The 19,942-nt window shown below is 42.8% G+C and overlaps 1 protein-coding gene across 1 annotated transcript in view; it reads right to left on the bottom strand.

Annotated features, from left to right (window-relative positions):
- Positions 1-11,341, bottom strand: part of COG7 (component of oligomeric golgi complex 7) — a 73,667-nt gene extending 62,326 nt beyond the window's left edge. Inside the window, exons 1-4 of the mRNA XM_034988061.1 lie at positions 10,960-11,341; positions 6,191-6,339; positions 5,906-6,022; positions 3,502-3,670 (exon numbers count right to left, since the gene is read on the bottom strand). Of these exons, the coding sequence (XP_034843952.1) occupies positions 3,502-3,670; positions 5,906-6,022; positions 6,191-6,339; positions 10,960-11,128 (604 nt within the window). The 5' untranslated portion in view covers positions 11,129-11,341. The remainder of the gene's footprint in view (positions 1-3,501; positions 3,671-5,905; positions 6,023-6,190; positions 6,340-10,959) is intronic.
- Positions 11,342-19,942: the final 8,601 nt, after the last annotated feature.

The following is a 19,942-nucleotide window of genomic DNA, read 5'->3' as shown; positions in this document are numbered from 1 at the left end:
GATTAATATCCGGAATATATAACAAACTCCTACAACTCAACAATAAAAAATAAATTACCCGATTTTTTTTTTTTTTAAAGATTTTTTATTTATTTATCTGAGAGAGAGAATGGGAGACAGAGAGCATGAGAGGGGGAGGATCAGAGGGAGAAGCAGACTCCCTGCTGAGCAGGGAGTCCGATGCGGGACTCGATCCAGGGACTCCAGGATCATGACCTGAGCCGAAGGCAGCCGCTTAACCAACTGAGCCACCCAGGCGCCCAAATTACCCGATTTTAAAATGGTCAAAGGACTTGGGACACCTGGGTGGCTCAGTCAGTTAAGCGTCTGCCTTCGGCTCGGGTCATGATCCCAGGGTCCTGGGATCAAGTCCTGCATTGGGTTCCCTGCTCAGCGGGGAGGCTGCTTCTTCCTCTCCCTGTGCCCCTCCACCCTACCCGTGCTCTCTCTTGCTATCTCTCTCTCAAATAAATAAAATCTTAAAAAAGAAAGAAAGAGAATGCTATTGGTGAAATGAAAAACAATCTTTTGAAAAATAAAAAAGACTATGGGGAGAGTTGATAAAGAGCTAAAATAGACCACAGGAAACATGACATAAAGGAGGGGGAAACAGAGAGCTGATGGACAGACAGTTGATGTTCTCAAAAATGGAAAACAAATGGAACAGAAAAAATATTTTTTAAGAAAGAAATTTTCTGGAAACAGAGAAAGACATGAATCAGCAAATAAAAAGAGCTCACACTATGTTCTAGAAAAATATTTTTCCCAAACTGAAAAATAATCTAGTGAAGTAACTAAACTATAAGGCAAAAGGAAGAATTGTATAAGCCAGAAGTCAGCAAACTATGAGCCAGCAGGCGACATCACCACCTGGTTTTGTCATAAAGCTTTATTGGAACACAGAGAAGCCCACTCATTTACACACAGGCTTTCACACTACAACTGCGGTTAAGTATTGGTGACAGAGAGCACACGTCCCAGAGAGCCCAAAATACTTACTACCTGGCCCTTTACAGAAAATGCTTGCTAACCCCTGCTTTAACTATTACAAGGAAAAGAAACAAACTAACTATCAAAAAAAAAAAAAAAGAAAGAAAGAAAGAATCAGGCCAGTCTCATGTTTATAGCAAAATACAGTTGGCAGAAGACAAGGAATCAAGGTTTCTAGAATTCCATAGGAAAAACAGTGTGATCCAAAAATTCCAAAAGCAGCCATTTTCTTCTATATGTAAAAGCAACAAAAAGACATTCTTTACTACATAAACACTAAGGATATGCATATAATCCCTATGACCTTCCTGAGGTGAAAAAAATCTACTTAAAAACAGAATCCTGGTCATGAAGAGAAGCCTCAAAGAATTAACAAACGGGGAAGACGTGCGCTGAAAGGTCTAAAAGTGAGCACTGAATCCATTTAAACAAGAAATTGAGCATAAATAGCCAATTATTAGTTAGAAAACAGTTATGAAAAGATAAAATATCAAATATGAAAATTTTCTAATATTTAAAAATTTAGAGAGAAAAGCCACATGATAAAAAAATTAATAATTTGAAAATTAATGAATAATTTGACAATATACCATGATTAAAATTCTAGACTATGCAATCTTGTAGACTGGCCAGTGAAGAGGGACGGTGGAAAGCAGGAAGAGGAGTTAAAGCACACTAACTGGGGGAGGCAGATGGTGTTTCTTTCAGGAGGCTGATAAATTGAGAAAGAAGTTTAGTATAATGTGAAATCATAAATCACTAGAAAAACTAAAATCAAGTTATATATCTTTCAATCATCTGTGAGGAAAAAAAAAACACAAAGAAAACAAACATAAAGCAGAAAATACAGAGATATACAAAACTGACAATTTCTGTTAAATAAAACCTAAATGGGATAAAGTCACTTATTAAAAAGTACAGGATTAGATCAAGAATCAAAATTCAACAAAGTGCTATCTCCAATAGCCAAGTCTAAAATAAAAATCTCAGAAAGTTTGAAGGTTGGGACACCTGGGTGGCTCAGGCTCAGTCAGTTAAGCGTCTGCCTTGGGTTCAGGTCATGATCTCAGGGTCCTGGGATCAAGCCCCGCATCGGGCTCCCTGCTCAGCGGGAAGCCTGCTTCTCCCTCTCCCACTCCCCCTGCTTGTGTTCCCTCTCTCATTGTGTCTCTCTGTCAAATAAATAAATAAAACCTTAAAAAAAAAAAAAAGTTTGAAGGTTAAAAAAAAAAAAATGGGTAAAGCCATACTGAAGCAAGTACAAACAAAAAAGAAGGCAGAAGTTGTAATATTCATACCCAAGTTGAACTGCAGACAGAAAGCATTTAATGGGACCAGGGCAATATTTGATAAAAATGTTCCTTAAAACCTAACAGAGTGGGGTGCCTGGGTGGCTCAGTCAGTTAAGCGTCTGCCTTTAGCTCAGGTCATGATCCCAGGGTCCTGGGATCGAGTCTTGCATCTGGTTCCTTGCTCCTCTGGGAGCCTGCTTCTCCCTCTGCCTGCCACTCCCCCTGCTTGTGCTCTCTCTTTCTTGCTTTCTCTAATAAATAAATAAAATCTTTAAAAAAAAAAAAAAGATAGGGGCGCCTGGGTGGCTCAGTCGGTTAGGAGACTGCCTTCGGCTCAGGTCATGATCCTGGAGTCCTGGGATCGAGTCCCGCATCGGGCTCCCTGCTTGGCAGGGGGTCTGCTTCTCCCTCTGCCCTCTTCCCTCTCGTGCTCTCTGTCTCTCATTCTCTCTCTCTCAAATGAATAAATAAAATCTTTTAAAAAATTAAAAAAATAAAAAAAATAAAAAATAAAAAAATAAAAAAAAAGATATTTGCTAATAAGATCTCTATGAAAAAATTCTAAATAAAATATTAGCAAATATCCAGTAGGACATTAACATGCATACACACGTGTGTGCACCCACATAGACATCCCATAAACATGTGGGGCTTGTTCTTGAGTTGCAAGAATAAAAGGATATTAGGAATGCTATCAATATGATTTTCCACATTAGTAGGCCACAGGAAATAAAAATCATATTTGACAAGGGTCAAAACTCATCAAACGGTACACTTAAGATATGTGCGTTTCTCTAAAAGTAAATTTCACCTCAAAAAAAGAGAATCATAAAACAATAGTGAACTCTAGTTATTGATATGAATGCTGAAGCATTTAAGAGTGAAGTATGCCGATATCTATAAGTTACTTTGCAACCCATCCCAAACAGAACCTGGATGGACAGAGAGATGGATGGATGGGTAGATGTGTGACAAAGCAAATGTGGGAAAATGCTTAACTAGGATCTAGACGGTGTGTCTGTCATGTGCTTATCTCAACATTTCTGTATGCTTGAAAATATTCATATAAACTATTGAAAAAAGGCAACCCCAAAAAAGTTACAACTTAACTTCCAAACTACATAATTTAATCCACAGTAAGACACTCAAAAGGCTGAAGACTTGGAAAGCCTTACCTTTGTGAGGAGGTGTGCAGAGATGAGAAGGGGCCCGCACTTACCTACAGACTGGGAGGTGAACGCAGCTACAATCTGCGGGGAGGCCAGGGCCTCCAGCCTGTTCTTCAGTGCCTCCAAGTGCACACATTTTTCCGAGTAGTCTGGTGTATCAACAAGCATCATTAAGCTGTTCTGCATACCTGTCAGCTTAGCAGAAATCACAGCTATGTCCTATAAAAGACCAGAATAGAGGATATTTATTTTAAAAGATCTCAGGTCGTTCAGGGGCACCTGGGTGGCTCAGTCGGTTAAGTGTCTACCTTCGGTTCAGGTCATGATCTCAGGGTCCTGGGATTGAGCCCTGCATCGGGCTCTCTGCTCGGTGCAGAACCTGCTTCTTTCTTTCCCCCGCTTGTACTCTCTCTGACAAATAAATAAAATCTTAAAAAAAAAAAAAAATGCTGTTTTTTAAAAGAATTAAGAATGTAGTAATTGTGTTTCATTTCAGCACTCAACAGGTGTCTACAACGTGTCAGACACTGTATTAGATGTTTGAGACACAAAGAAGATCATACTGCAGCCCCTGAGTTCCCAACATATTGGGACAGCAAGATCAGGATACAATTTAAGGAGTATGGCTCAGGTGCTACTGGGGCCCAGGGGAGGGAGCAACTGAGTGCCTGTGAGAGGCCAGGAGCCAGCAGGGGTGGGTGGCTGCTGCAGTGGTTTAGGAGAAAGACGAAGGGAAGCGTGAACAGAGTGGTGGCAGAGGGATCCAAAGAACGGACAACTGCAGAGAGATATGGGAGAGATGGGGAAGAGGGCGCAGTTAAGGACTGCTGAGGTTTCTAGCCTAGACCCTTGGTGGGGAAGTGCCGCCACGAACCAAGACAGGGAGGCCAAAGGGAAGAGCAAATGGGGAGTGGTTCTAGACAGAAATAATGAATTCAGTTTACAGTGCCTAGGAGGGAGTCCAGCCAGATGCATGTGGTCTTCTGGGCAGCTGGTTCTGAATATCGGGATAGTTGGGAGCGGCAAAAGCTTTCCAACTCTTAGCTAGTTAATATTAGTAGTGTACTGACTACAATCACGCATGTGCCAGGAATCCAGGAAGATTAGCAACTCATATCTGTGAACCCTCATTTTTTTTTTTTTTTAAAGATTTTTTATTTATTTATCTGAGAGAGAGAATGGGAGACAGAGAGCATGAGAGGGGGAGGATCAGAGGGAGAAGCAGACTCCCCGCTGAGCAGGGAGTCCGATGCGGGACTCGATCCCGGGACTCCAGGATCATGACCTGAGCCGAAGGCAGTCGCCCAACCAACTGAGCCACCCAGGCGCCCGAACCCTCATTTTTCACTGTTTATTCCTGTTTACTAATTTTTTTCCCATCATGCACTGAGCGCTTTTTAAAAAACTTGTGAGAGTTTTAAAAATTAGCAAAAAGGGGGGGGGTGCCTGGGTGGCTCAGTTGTTAAGTGTCTGCCTTCAGCTCAGGTCATGATCCCAGGGTCCTGGGATCGAGCCCCGCATCGGGCTCCCTGCTCAGCGGGGAGCCTGCTTCTCCCTCTTCCAGCTCATGCTCTCTCTTACTATCTCTCTCTCAAATAAAATCTTTTTTTTTAAAGATTTTATTTATTTGACAGAGAGTGAAAGAGCACAAGCAGGGGGAGCAGCAGAGGGAGAGGAAGAAGCAGGCCCCCCTCCGAGCAGGGAGCCCGATGCGGGACTCGATCCCAGGACCCTGGGATCATGACCTAAGCCGAAGGCAGACGCTTAACCATCTGAGCCACCCAGGCGCCCTCAAATAAATCTTTAAAAAAAAAAAAAAGCGGGGCGCCTGGGTGGCTCAGTCGTTAAGCGTCTGCCTTCAGCTCAGGTCATGATCCCAGAGTCCTGGGATCAAGCCCCGCATGGGGCTCCCTGCTCCGTGGGAAGCCTGCTTCTCCCTCTCGCACTCCCCCTGCTTTGTTCCATCTCTCGCGGTGTCTCTGTCAAATAAGTAAATAAAATCTTTAAAAAAAAAAAAGAAAACTAGCAAAAGAGACAATAAAAGAATTCATTTTGCTTAACCGAAAAAGTTTTTCATGAGACATCACCTGACCTCACCCTGATAACCAGGTATCAAAAGCATTGCTATGTCCCACAGTTGGCAGCCACGGAGGGTCCCAGGATGTGGAAGGGCCCCTGCCCATGTTTCACAATCTCATTTCATCCATTTTCTCTGCCTTTTTCACTGAGGTTTCTCCTGAACTATGACAAGAAGGCCATCAGTCAAGATACCAACTCCAGAAGGTGGAAAGACCCTGAGCAACTGCAGGTTTTCTCACCCTTTGCCTGTGTGTTTCCACGCGGGGCTTCTTCCTATCCCTTGTGGGTTCGAGGAAACGACTTTCTCATTTGTTTCTCCAAACCTCAAGTGCCTGCCTACCCAGACTGCAGACATCCCCTAAACTCAAGACCTACTTGAGTCTTGAAGGTCTCCTCGATATCAGCACTCAGTGTGCTCCACTTGTCTGCTTCCTGAAGGGACTCCGCCGCAAGCTGCATTCTGGACTTGACCTGGTCGATTTCTACCAATACCTAAAAGAGAGACGAGAGGTCAAAGACTAAGGAAGTGGCAGTTCCTTTATCTCTACCCTCCACTGGTGACTTGAAACATAAGCATCATGGCACGCTCCTGTTTTGAGGGAGGTTCTGTGAATGTCTTCCAAAAACAAGAATCAGCATTAGGCACAGGGGCATGAATACCTGCATCGATTGAGACGTATCCTGTTCAAATTTTTTAATGTCCTCCTTGACAAGAATCATTTGTTCTTTCAGAAAAGACGCCTCCTGTTTCAGGGCTTCAACATCGCGGAGCACTTTGGGCATGTTCTGAAGAGCCTGGTGACTTGTTTCTGTAGCAAGAACCAAAGAACAAAAGGTGAAAATCAGACCAGTGAACAAGATGAAGAGATCAGAAGACAGGAAGGGAATTTTCCCCAAAGCACCCCAACCACACAGTTTTCTGAGCCTGTGGATGATGGGAAGTGGAGAAGAGGTGGGCTGGGAGGTGGGCTCTGCCAGGACCATGTCTTCCCCAGTCTGATCAGTGTGGGCCATGGGATTTGACAAGGAAGGAACCATCAACCTGACCCAACATCAATGCTTGTCCACCACTGAGTTAAATTGAAACTCCCTTTGTAAGGAAAGAAAATGAAAGAATCTGACACTGGGTAAATGCCAGCTACATCCCATTCTATCAGGTAATGTCCACAGGAATCATTAGCAGTCACCTCTTACAAATAAGGAAACTGAGGCTCAGAGAGGTTGAGTAACTTCCCTAAGATTTCACAGAGCTGAAACCAAGCCTTACGTGTGTCTGGCCCCAATGTCTGCATTCCATGGTCTTTTCAAAATAGAGTCCACAGACGACCAGCGTCAATTGGGGCACAGTTAAATGCAGGTCCCCCAGCACCTGCCAGAGTTTCTTATTTAACAAGTCTGGTAGGAGATCAGGTGACATTAAGAAAGCTGCATAGATTTTTTTTGGTTTTTTTTTTTAAGATTTTATTTATTTGACAGAGAGAGACACAGCGAGAGAGGGAACACAAGCAGGGGGAGTGGGAGAGGGAGAAGCAGGCTTCCCACGGAGCAGGGAGCCCGATGAGGGGCTCGATCCCAGGACCCCGGGATCATGACCGGAGCTGAAGGCAGACGCTTAACGACTGAGCCACCGTTTTAACAGACGTCCCAAACACAGAATACAATTTGCACATCTCTGCACACTATGATGTGTTATGTGGAATTGGGAGAATTACTAGCATACCCCTCTGACCCTTTAAAGGGCAATTCATCGGAAAATCAACCCAATAAGTCCAGCGTCTTCTGCTCTACCAGTGCAATGAATGGAACCTTAACATCTTGAAGAAATATTTCAAGAACCTGTTCGTCCAGCTGAGCCATAAAATAACAATGTGTTTCCAGCACTGACCCCGGGTAAAGTTCTAAGACTAAGAAAACAAAGATAGAACAAGGATTTTTTCTATATAGAGAACAATGCTGACTTTTAACAACATTGTTATGGCCCCAGCCTTCCGCCTGCTAAACCTCCAAGTCACTCTTCGGCCCTTGCCGTTTCCTGTGTACCTCTTTTTCCTTCTCCACAACCCTCCCCCCGCACCAAATTTAGTCCACTCTTTTTTCCATTTTAAAGCTATCACTTGCAGTGGTTGCCTCTGGGAGGGTAAGGGCCAGATTTCATTGCGAAGGGGAATGGGGGCACTTTCTTGGGTGATTGTAACATTCTCCTTCTTGACAGAGATTTGAATTATCCCAGCTGTATACATTTGTCAAAACTCATTCCACTCATCAGATAAGATTTGTGCATTTCACCTTATGTAAATTTTATTTGGTAAAAAAGAAAAAAAAAGAGCTGTAAACAAGTACTGAATTCTATTATGTTTAGGGTACCCACTGAAATGTACAGGGGTAAAGTATACTGACCTCTGCAACTCATTTTGAAATACATCATACATCAAAAAATAAGATGGATGAATGGAGGGAGGGACAGGTAAATGGATAGATTTGTGATAAAGCAGGAATAGTAAATTGTTAATTGTAGAATCTAGGTAGTGGGCATATGGATGTTCACTACAATTCTCTCAATGTTACTGCATGTTTGGGACCTCCACCCACAGTCATTCTTGATGTTCTCCTCCTCTTGTCCCTCCTTCCAATCCATCAGCAAGTTCTTCCCATTCTTCCTCCTAAAAATATCTTAAATCTACCCATTTCTCACCATGCCCACTGCCACAACCCCAGCTGAAGCCACTATTTTGACAGTCCACTCTTCTGAACAGTTGCCTTCCGAATCAATCCCTGTCCCTCCCCTGCTTAAAAATCCTTTGGTACCTTTCCTTTACACTCATTTTAAATCAAATCCAAACTCTTTAATGAGACATTAAAATCCCTGCATGATCTGGTCCCTGTTTGGGGGTTTTTCTCCCCCTGTCTCCAACTTGGCCTGTTAACCGACCCAACCTAGGACTGGGTCTTGTTCAACACTGTATCTCTGGAACCTGGAAAACAGTTTGTGCCTAATAAATACTTGTTGACTGAATGACTGAACAAATCAGTCTCCCAACTTGGAGCCCTCAACATCCCCTCCTAGAGCCTCTGCAATAACCTCTCTTCACTGCAGATTTGAGCCCTGTCTCGCCTTCCATAAAAAGAAAGCTTTAAACCTCTGAAGGCGGGGCGCCTGGGCGGCTCAGTCGGGTAAGCGTCTGCCTTCGGCTCAGGTCATGATCCCAGGGTCCTGGGATCGAGCCCCGCATCGGGCTCCCTGCTCGGCAGGGAGTCTGCTTCTCTCTCTCTCCCTCTCCCACTCCCCCTGCTTGTGTTCCCTCTCTTGCTGTCTCTCTCTCTCTCTGTCAAATAAATAAATAAAATCTTTGAAAAACAAAAAACAAAAACCTCTGAAGGCTTCCCACTGCCTAGGGGCCGAATGCCCAACTCCTTAGGATAATGCAAAAGGGGACACCTGGGCGGTTCAGTCGGTTAAGTGTCCCACTCTTGATTTCGGCTCAGGTCATGATCTCAGGGTGTGGGATTGGGCCTGCTTAAGATTCTCTCTCCCTCTGCGCCTTCCCGTCCCTGGGTGCGCACGCGTGCGTAAAGAATAAAATAAAATAAAATGATGGGCAAAAAGGCCTTTCACAGTTTGATTCTAATCTACTTTTCTGTCTTAGCTCCAGAAGTCTCCCCCTCCCCCCGGGGAAAGTGTGATCCTGTAATAATAATACTAATGACTAATGTTTGTTGATGTTACTGATGGAGCTCTGTTTGAACTTCTCACTCTTCTGTGGACTGGCTAGGCCTTTTTATACCCACATGCCTCTGTGTACTCTGTTCTCTCCTCCCTTTCATACCAGAGAGGTAGCAAGGTATAATGGATAAGAGCCTGAGCTCTGGGACCAATGCATGGGTTCAAATCCAAACTAGAAATATGATGATGGGTTACTTCAGTCAGCCAGTCTCTACAACTATAAATTGGTCATCAGGGGCGCCTGGGCGGCTCAGTCGTTAAGCGCCTGCCTTCGGCTCAGGTCATGATCCCAGGGTCCTGGGATCGAGCCCCGCATCGGGCTCCCTGCTCCGCGGGAAGCCTGCTTCTCCCTCTCCCACTCCCCCTGCTTGTGTTCCCTCTCTCGCTCTGTCTCTCTCTGTCAAATAAATAAATAGAAGAAAAAAAAAATCTTAAATTGGTCATCATAACTGTGTCTACCTCTAAGGATTATAGCCAGGTTTAAATTGGATAATTAGGCTGAGAAGGGGCAACATTAACATTTTGGCCAGGACAATTCTTCATTGTGTAGGATATCCCAAGCATGCAGGACACTAAGCATCGCTGGGTATTTCTACTAACTGTCCATCATTGTGACATTCCTCCCCGTTGCAAGGACTAAAAACACTCCCAACAACTTCCAGATAGTCAGGGGATGGTGAGGGTAGAAGGAGGTGACGTTACCACCCCTGGTTTGAGAACCACTTAGTTAATACATACAGGGCATTTAAAAGAATGGTTGACACATTATCAAGGACTCAAATATTGCTATCATATTATTATTAATGTCCTCCCCCCTCTTTGCCCTATGAAGTCTTCCTTCAAGGCCTAACACAGGGAAAACCCTTTATGATTCTCCCAGACTAGAGGTAACTGCACTTTTTCCAGCTCTCATAACTCCTGGTCCTACCTGTAGGAAAGCCACCCTTCATTGTAATTTAACTGTTTAGTATCTTCCCCACAAGGCAGCAGCTCCTGAAAAGTAAACTTCTTGCACATGGCCCGTTTCTGGGCACAGGTGTAGCAGATGTTCAATGAGTATTAGAAGCAAAGTACAATAAAGAACCTGCAGCGAAATAAAGCTCCCCTCCCCCCAATATCAGCCTTTTCTTAAACACTGGACCCATCTATAAAATAAAGTTCTCTTTACTGGGTCTTAAGCTTCCCTGTAGGAACCGTCTCTCCCACGGAGCCTAGCAGAGAGGCTGGCCGTGCAGTATGCACCTAATGAACATACAGTGAACACACCGTGACTAAACACCGAGTAGGAGTCAATGAAAAGGTTGCTGGTGTGTATTATTTTTTATAATTAACTATCCTTGAAAGACGGTTCAAGTCTCCATCCAGGCCAGCCCATCTTCAAAGACATGAAGGTCCGCTAAAACAACGTTTCCCAGACTTGTGTCATTCCCACACGCCTCTGATACGCTTTTGCCAGATGTAAGAACCAGGTAACGATTAGTTAATATTCTTGAAACTCACTCCTGGGCCTTAAAGGAAACTTAAGGGCACGGCCGGGGGCGGAAGAGCAAGCCCCAGCCTCGGAAGCGTTAGGCAGGCGGCAGCGAGCTGAGACCGGCCCCCGGCTGCCCCCGAAAGGTCTGGACGAGGGTCGGTCCGGGCTCGCCTTCCCACCGCGGGGGCCGCGGGCCGCCGCCGCCCCACGCGCGGCCCGGCGGCTCAGCCTTACCCTCCACGGCGTGGTTCACCTCCTGGATGAACAGCTGCAGCTTCATCACCAGCGTGGCCGCGTGGCCGTCCGCCTTCCCGGCCGCCGCCTCCTTCGAACCGGTCCTGAAGGCCGCGTTGATCCACTCCTTCACGTCGAAGTCTTCCGCCAGGAACTTGGAGAAGTCCATGGCCGCACCGCCTCTCAGCCTCGGCGTCCAGGCCTGAAGCGCTGGCTCTGGCGGCAACGAGGCTGCCGAGTCGGGCGGCCCTGCGGGGGCACCGGCGCTGGCCTGGGGCGGGGGGCGGCAGGCAGAACCCACAGCACCCACGAAACCCGCCCCCCTGCGGCCCGTCGACTCGCGGGAGCAGAGGGCTCGGAATGGCCCTCGCCGCGCGCCGTACTTCTTCCGGAAGTAGGTGGCCGTTACCATGGTGATTGCCGGCGTTCCGGGCGCCCTGGAGAAAGGCCCCCGGCGGCGGGCGGCGAGCGGCTGCGGGCATTCCGCTTCTTTTGCTAACTCAAGTGTGTGTTGGGCGCTTAAGTATGTGCTTACTCTAAAGCCCTTACGTGCACTGGCGCACTTGGACTTGACAGTACTACGAGGGCCGTTATTCTCCCCAAGGTAAAGAGGAAGATTAGAGGCAGTTGAGCAACTCAGTCATGTCGCCAGAAAGTGGGACTGCGGGGATTTGAACTAGGGCAAACGGGCCACGGGAGCCTGAACTCTTTACCACGCTTTACTGCCTTCCTACAGAGATCAGATGAATCTCCGCGATCCGGCCTCAGCCCTCCCTATAGCCACGTTGGCCTCCTGTCCTTTCCCAAGAAACACACCACGCTGCAACTCAAACTCACCGGTTGCAACCTGTTTTCTCTAGCCTCATGTGACGCCTCGGAAAAAGGAGGGCCTCCTTTGTCATAGGGTCATGGGAACCAAAAATTAAAGAGAAAAAATCCTTTGTGTATAATTGTGAATAATTTTGCCACTTACCCTTCTCACCCCGGGCATACTCTGACTCAATGCATACGGTAGTTCTGAAGACTCTACGTATCTAAGAACCTAAATCCACAAATCAGGAAAGCTAGTATACTATCCTTGGTAGGAGCGTTGGAAGCCTTAAGTGCCTCTGCAATATGCCCCTGCCCTTCCCGATGAACATTTTTAAAATAGCTTTACTAAGAACTTACAGGATATAAAATTCATCCATTGTAAGTTACAATTCAATGATTTTTAGTAAATTTAGAGAGTTGGTCTCTCTCCACAAGAACATTTCCAACAGCCAAAAAAGTTCCTTCCCCCTCATTTGCACTTAATCTGGTCTTCCACACCAGGCCCTAGGAAACCACTAGTCCGCTGTCTCTCAATTTACCTTTTCTGGACATTTCAGATACATCGAATCATATACTGTGCGGTGTTCCATCTGGCTTCTTTCGCTGAGCATGTTTTTGAGGTCCATTTGTGTTGCACCATGTTACCAGTTTGCTCCTTTATGTTGCTGAATAGTATCCCATTGTGTGGATATGACATATTTAGCCATTCACCAACTGATGGACATTTATGCTGCTTCTAGTTTAAAGTCATTATGAATAATGCTATGAATGTTCGCCACATGCCTTTGTGTAGACAAGTTTTCATTACTTTTGGATATATTCCTAGGAGTGGAATTGCTAAGTTACAAGATAAATTTATGTTCAACTTTTTAAGAAAACTGTCAGACTTACCCAGACTAGCCTACACCATTTTACATTACCATCAATAATGTGTGAGGGCTCCAGTTTCTCTATACCCTCACCAACATCTGGTATATAATAGTCACTGTTGCTTTAGTCTGCATTTCCCTAACCAATGATTTTGAACATCTTTTCATGTTATTAGCTATTCTTACATCTTCTTTGACGAAACGTGTTCAAATCTTTCACCCATTTTTCAAATGGGGTTGTCTTCATATTATTGAGCTGTTAAATTCTTCATATTAATGAGCTGTTAAATTCTTTACATATTCTGATTTCCCTTATTAACATGGGTCACAACTATTTTCTCCCAATCTGTATCTTGTCTTTTCATTTTCTTAATGTCTTTTGAGGTGCAAGTTTTTAATTTTGATAAATTCCATTATCACTTCTTTTTTATGGATCCTACTTTTGGTCTTGTATCTAAGAAATCTTTGCTTAACCCAAAATCATGAAGAATTTCTAAATTTTCTTCTAGAAGTTTTAAAGTATTAGCTCTTACATTTACGTCCATGATCCAGTTTGAGTTCATTTTTTGTGTATGGTGTGAGGTAAAGGCCTAAGTTTATTCTTTAAAGATTTAATTTTTAAGTAACATCTATACCCAACGTGGGGCTCAAAGTTACAACCCCATGATCAAGCGTCACATGCTCTGAGCCAGCCAGGCGCCCGTCTAATTTTTTACATACACATATACAGTTATCCCAGGATGATTTAGACTTTCCTTTCTCCACTGATTGCCTTAAGATCTTTTGTCAAAAACCAAGTGACACAGATGTAAGGATTTCTGGACTCTTAATTCTGTTTCATTATCTATATTCCTATTGTACCAATACCAAATTGTCTTGATTTCTATAGTTTATAGTAAGTTTGGAAGTCTGATAGTGTTAGTCCTCCCACTTTGTTATTTTAAAAAATTGTTTTGCAGGGAACCTGGGTGGCTCAGTCGGTTAAGCATCTGCCTTCAGCTCAAGTCATGATCCCAGGGTCCTGGGATCCAGCCTCGTGTCAGGCTCCCTGCTCCTTGGGGAATATGCTTCTCCCTCTCCCTCCTCTCTCAAATGCGCTCTCTCAAATCTTTTTTTCTTAAAGATTTTATTTATTTGACAAGGAGCAGGAGAGCACAGCTGGTGGGAGTGGCAGAGGGAGAGGGAGAAGCAGGCGCCCTGCCCAGCAGGGAGCCCGATGCGGGGTTCGATCCCAGGACCCTGGGACCATGACCTGAGCCGAAGGCAGTCGCTTAACCAACTGAGCCACCCAGGCGCCCCTCAAATAAAATCTTAAATAAAAATATTGTTTTGCTACTCCAGACCCTTTGCATATCCATATCCATCTATGACCTGCTTATCAATTTCTACACAAAAATGCTACTGGAATAGGGTTTTTATTGAACTTACAGATCACTTTGAGAATTGGTATCTTGACAATACAGTCTTCCAGTCCATGAATGTGAAATGTCTCTCCTTTTACTTAGATCAGGATGTTTCAACCTTGGTGTTATTCAACCCTGGTGTGGCCAGATAATTTATTGTTCAGGCTGTCCTATGCATTGTACAATGTTTGGCTGCATCTCTGGCCTCTACTACTAGATCCCAAAAGCATCCCTTCCCCCAGGTTGTGACAACTAAAAATGTCTCCACACATTGCCAAGTATCTCTCGGTGGGAACAATCACCCCTGGTTGAGAACCTCTAATTTAGATCATCTTTAATTTCTCTCAGCAATACCTTTTGTTGTACATTGTAAATATCTTGCACTTTTGTTAAATTTATTCCAAAGTATTGCATTCATTTTAATGCTATTGTGAATGTAATTAATTTCATTTCACATGTTCTTGTTATAGGAATACAACTGATTTTTGTATATTTATCTTGTACCTTTTAACATTTATCGGTTCTATTTATGTGTGCATGTACGTATTCCCTGGAATTTGTCTATGTACAGGTTCATAATATCTGTGAATACAGATTTACCTTTTTCTTCCCTCTACTAACTGCACTGCTTAGAATCTTCAGTACAATATTGAATAGAAATGGCAAGAGCAGACATCTTTGCCTTGCTCCAAATCTTCAGCATCTTTTTCAGTCCAATCCCTTTTTCAAGATGACCAAGTTCCCTTCTATTCCTAGTTTGTTAAAATGCTGATTTTATACATATACTTTTTTGGTACCTATTGGGATAATTGTGTTGTTTTTACCTTTTATTCTACTCATGTGATGTTCTTTAGTAATTAACATTTGGATGGTAAACTGATCTTGCATTCCTAGGATAAATTCTACTTGGTCAGGATGTAGAATGTTACCAGATTTGCTTTGACACCATTTTGTTGAGGACTTTCGTGTCAATGTTCGTGGGGGAAAACTCGTAATATTGTTTTTGTGATCTTTCTCTAATTTTGGTTTAAGTGTAATACTGGTTTTAGAATCATTTAGGAAGTGATCCTTCCTTCTCTAGCTTCGGAGTTTGAGAATTGGGAAAGCCTCTTCTTTAAATATTTGGCAGAATTTAATGTGAAGCCATCTGGCCCTGGACGTTTCTTCGTGAGAAGACTATTAATTCAACTCGTTATAGACCTATTCAAATGTTCTAGTTCTTCTTAAATCAGTTGGTAATTCGGGCCTTACTAGAAACTTGTCCATTTCACCTAAGTTGGCATAAAATTGTTCGTAATATTCCTTTATAATCCTTTCCAATTTCTGTAGAATCAGTAGTGATGTGTCTCCTGAGTTTGGTAATTTGTCTTTTGTTGGTCTCCTACCCTGAACCATAAAGTGTTCTTAGTAATGGAATTCATTCATGGCAGAGCAACAAGACTGAACGTCTTAAGTGCGTGACATCATATGGACTGCATACAAACCCTAATCTCACTACCTCCAAGGTTACTGAATTTGAGAGAATTATGGTTGACTTGTGTTTCCACGAGTTAGGCATGAAATCCTAATCCCTAGTCCCTCAGAATGTGACCTTATCAATAGCATCACTGCAGATGTAACTAGTTAAGATGTTATACTGAAGTAGGATTGGCCCTTAATCCAATATGATCAATGTAAATTAGTCATGTGAAGACACACAGGGAGACCACATGACCACAAAGGTAGAGAGAGGAGTTCCGCAGCTGCAAGCCAAAGAATGCCAAAGATCATTGCAAATCACCAAAATTATCTGACAGGTTTCAGAGTGAACGTGGCCTAATTTCAGACTTCTCCACAACTGTTGTTTCTGTTGTTTTAGGTCACCCAACTTACGGTACACTGTTGCAGTCATCCCAAGAGGCCAATACAAAGACATAAATATCTTTTGTTTAACCAATGTTTCTTTGGGCTTACCCATTTCTTGCAGCTGATACTAATCTTGACAGATCCGTATGGAGGGGATGGTCAGATTCTATCAAAAGCATCAACTTTTTTTGTAGCCTTGGCAAACATTAGGTTAGTACCCTTAGCAAAATTTTACTGGTTTCCATGAGAACAGGAAAGGTTATGAAATGAACCATGTGACAAAATGGAAGTCACCACAGTTACAGTATAAATAAATCTCGGATGAGGTGATTTGAGGAGAAATAGCACCTACATTTAGAGAGTCCCTATTGTGTCTGGTATTTTGTTGACCTCATTAAACCTGCATCTGAATCTATGAAGTAGATTTTTAACATTTTTACAATTCAAGAATATAAAAATTGAGGCCCAGACGTGTTGAGTGTCCTGCCCAAGATACTACAGGTGGCAAAAACAAAACAAAACAAAACTAGAAACCGAACCTGACTCCAAAGCCCATACCTGTTTCCCTCTACAATGCTGGGCTGACAGAAGTAAGGCAGGAGGGAGTGGGTTGCTAGAGAAGAGGCAAGCATGTCTGGGCCCATGGAAATGGAACCAGTGGGAGGGAGAGACTAGAAACACACAGAAACTACCAGGAAATTCATGTGCCAGTTTTAATACACAGGACTTTTAACATAAAACTGATTGATCCCAACTGCTGTCAGGAGAGGGGAGAGCAGGGGCTATTCTTTTTCCTATTAAGCAGTGGCATGGCATTATCTCCAAGTTACATCATTACATTAAAAACAAACAAACAAAAAACTCCAGTTCATTTGAATATGCCCAGAATATCTCCAAGGACAGATGAGAACTAGTAACACTGTCTGCTAGAAGATTAATCACGTGGAAGACTTTCCACCTTTTAATTTGGAAAAAACATTTAAGCATAAAAATGTTTTTTCAGCCTAGAAACTTTAGAAAATGTAGATAAAATTTAAAGAAAACCCATTCGCAGGGCGCCTGGGCAGCGCAGTCAGTGTCCAACTCTTGGTTTGGCTCAGGTCACAATCTCAGGTTGTGAGACTGAGCCCTACATCAGGCTCAACACTCAGCGTGGAGTCTGCTTAAGCCTCTCCCCCTCTACCCCTCACCCACCATGTGCTCTTTCTAAAATAAGTATTTTAAAAATTCATTTGCAATTCTAGAACCCAAAATTACCAGTTATTATATATGCACACATATACCTAGATTGCTTGGTTTTAAAACCAGGGTCATGACAAATATAAAAGCATTTTTTTTTTTTTTCCATTTAACAATAGTTCAAGGGCAGTTTTCCCCAATAGACTGCCATAGTATCTTATGGTAGATAGCTAATCTACTACAAATCCAGTCTTCCCTTCTTCCTTGGCCAAAACCCAATTTCATGCAGTGTGGCTCTGTATGCAAATATGACAATTTCTCAGCCTTCCTTGCCCAAAGTGGGGCAATGTCACTAAACAGCCAATAAGATGTGAATACAAGTATCACATGAAACTTATGGGAAACCTTAAGAATGTCAGTTTTCCTTTATTCCTTCCTGTGGCTTAGAATGTCAGCATCTCAAGCCATCACCATGTAACATGCTGAGATTATCCTTGGGTGGTGATTTAGGGATGGCTGAAGCCTGGATCCCCGATGACTCTGTGATGCTTTTATCAGCAACGGTTCTGGACTACATCTGGCCTTTTTAACAAGAAAATAAACCTTTGTGTTTAGGCTACTCTATTATTTCCTTATTAAACATGCTGCTTGTCTTTTTTTTTTTTTTTTTTTAAATATTAGAGAGAGACAGCATGAGTTGAGGCAGAGGGAGAAGGAGAAACAGACTCCCCGCTGAGCACAGAGACTGACACGGAACTCAACCCCAGAACCCTGGGATCATGACCTGAGCCAAAGGCACACACTTTACTAAGCCACCCAGGCACCCCTGGTCATTTATTTTTATTAGAAATAAACAATGAATAATCTAGAATGTCTTTTTCTACATCTACTGAGATGACCCAATAGTCCAGTTGAGCTATTGATGTGGTTAACTGCATTTCCAGAAAATGCTTTGTACAGTGTATTCTTTCAATGTGCCACTAGCTTTAAAGCTAATATTTTACATGTGCACTCAGAAACAAGAGCAGACCAAGTTATCTGCTTCAGATTTTGATGTCAGGGTTATACATTTTAGAATGCACAGCTTTGTTACAAAATTAACTGAATGGCTTATAGGCAACACGTTCATTCTTCGTTTCTAAGTGTTCCGTTACAGACGTCATCTTTTGACTAGGCTTAGGGATGTGTTTCAAAATGGCTAGAACTGTTCTGGTGACTAGATTTAGGAGTATAGTTTCTAATTAGTATTAATACTTTTTGTAAAAATACTTTTTCTAATTAGTATTAATAGTAAAAATACTTTTTCTAATTAGTATTAATACTTTCTATCTTTACGTTTACTGTGTCTCAATATTAGAGACTCACCAAAATTTTAAATAGTTTTTTTATTTTAGGAGATAAACTTTATAGTTATGGGCAAGTCACCTCTGTTCATGTGCTGGAAGGAAACCAGGTGGACCAGCTAACATCAAACAGTAAATGAAATAAGTCTTAGCTAATTAAGTGCCATGCAGTATCGTAGTCACTTTACATATATTAACTTTTAATTCTCAAAAAAATTCTGTTATCCACTTCACAGAGGAGGAATCTAAAGAAGATAAATTACTTACCCAAGGTCACATGGCTTCTTAGAGGCAGTAGTGAAGCTAAAGAGCTGAATTACAACTAAGGGCTGACTTAATTATTTCAAACTGGGGATTCAGAAGACTGCAAATGTTAAAATCCTACGTATCTGGGGCCTGTAACAGTGCAGTATGTTTTTACAATTTTAACTTTTAAAATCAAAGTGTTACCTCTAGTAGTGGGATGAGGTATTCAAGAATAAAAGTCAGAAGGAAGAGAATGTTTACTGTTTAAGATGCAAGCTTTTTCAGAATGAATGTGGTGTAATTGGGAATGCGCTGGGCAAGGGGAAAAAAGGCCTGGATTTTTTCATTCCAGCTGACATTAAATGTCATGAGAACTCTGGACCTTAAGGGCCTCAACTATATAATGAAAGGCTTGGCTCATCTCACCTGAGGACATTTCCTCTGTCCTACCTGGCTTCACCTCTTCCCAGATGGTAAATGCCAGGCCATATCTTTATTTAAAAATAAAAACAAAAATGAAAAACTCCTCCCCCCAAACCAGGGCTACCATTCCAGGACACTCTCCTACTGTTTTCTTCAAAAGAAAAAACAAAACAAAACACCTAGTTGATAGAATTTTATATTTTGGGGCTGGGACAGCATCTTCTACATTGGATATGAAGAATTTGATTTGTGAACACTGTAGTAATCAAGCACTACTTGTATTTTAGAATATCACCTTTGCTTTCTACCCTGAATGCTTGGTCTCTCAATTTACAGTCGTTTTGAACTCACAACCCTGAGATAAAGACCTGAGCTGAGAACAAGATGATGCTGAGCCACCCAGGTGCCCCTACACCATTTTTAATATGTAATGTTCGTGTTCTTTGCTTTATTTGGTCCGTGTTCTTTTGGTCATTAAGTCATTTACTCTGTTTTCAACATTTCCCATCTCCATAGCCCATTTATGCTCACAGTGGCTCACAGATAAAGCAGGGTTCTAGCCTAGTCTTAAATTCATTGAAGAGATAAGGGGAGAGGAGTTACCTCCTGATGTCATGAAAACACATGGCATTATCAAAACATGAAAGAAAGGACTTTCTTGTGGCTGTGGCAAAGTGCTCGTTCCTGGCAGGTGGCAGAATGGTAGGAAGCACAGGAAGTTAGAAGAGGGCAATGAATACTTAAGCATTCAACTTGATTGCATCAACTTTTAGGACATTAGGAAGCCATTCAGGATTTCTCAGCAAGAGGTCAAGTGGCCAGATCTGTTAGATAATTCTGGTGGTGGCAAGTATAATAGTTC

Source organism: Mirounga leonina, unplaced genomic scaffold (assembly GCF_011800145.1).
Source record: "Mirounga leonina isolate KUSES-001 unplaced genomic scaffold, KU_Mleo_1.0 Mir_448, whole genome shotgun sequence".
In the NCBI taxonomy this organism is placed as follows: domain Eukaryota; kingdom Metazoa; phylum Chordata; class Mammalia; order Carnivora; family Phocidae; genus Mirounga; species Mirounga leonina.
This window is presented reverse-complemented; position numbering and strand designations above follow the sequence as displayed.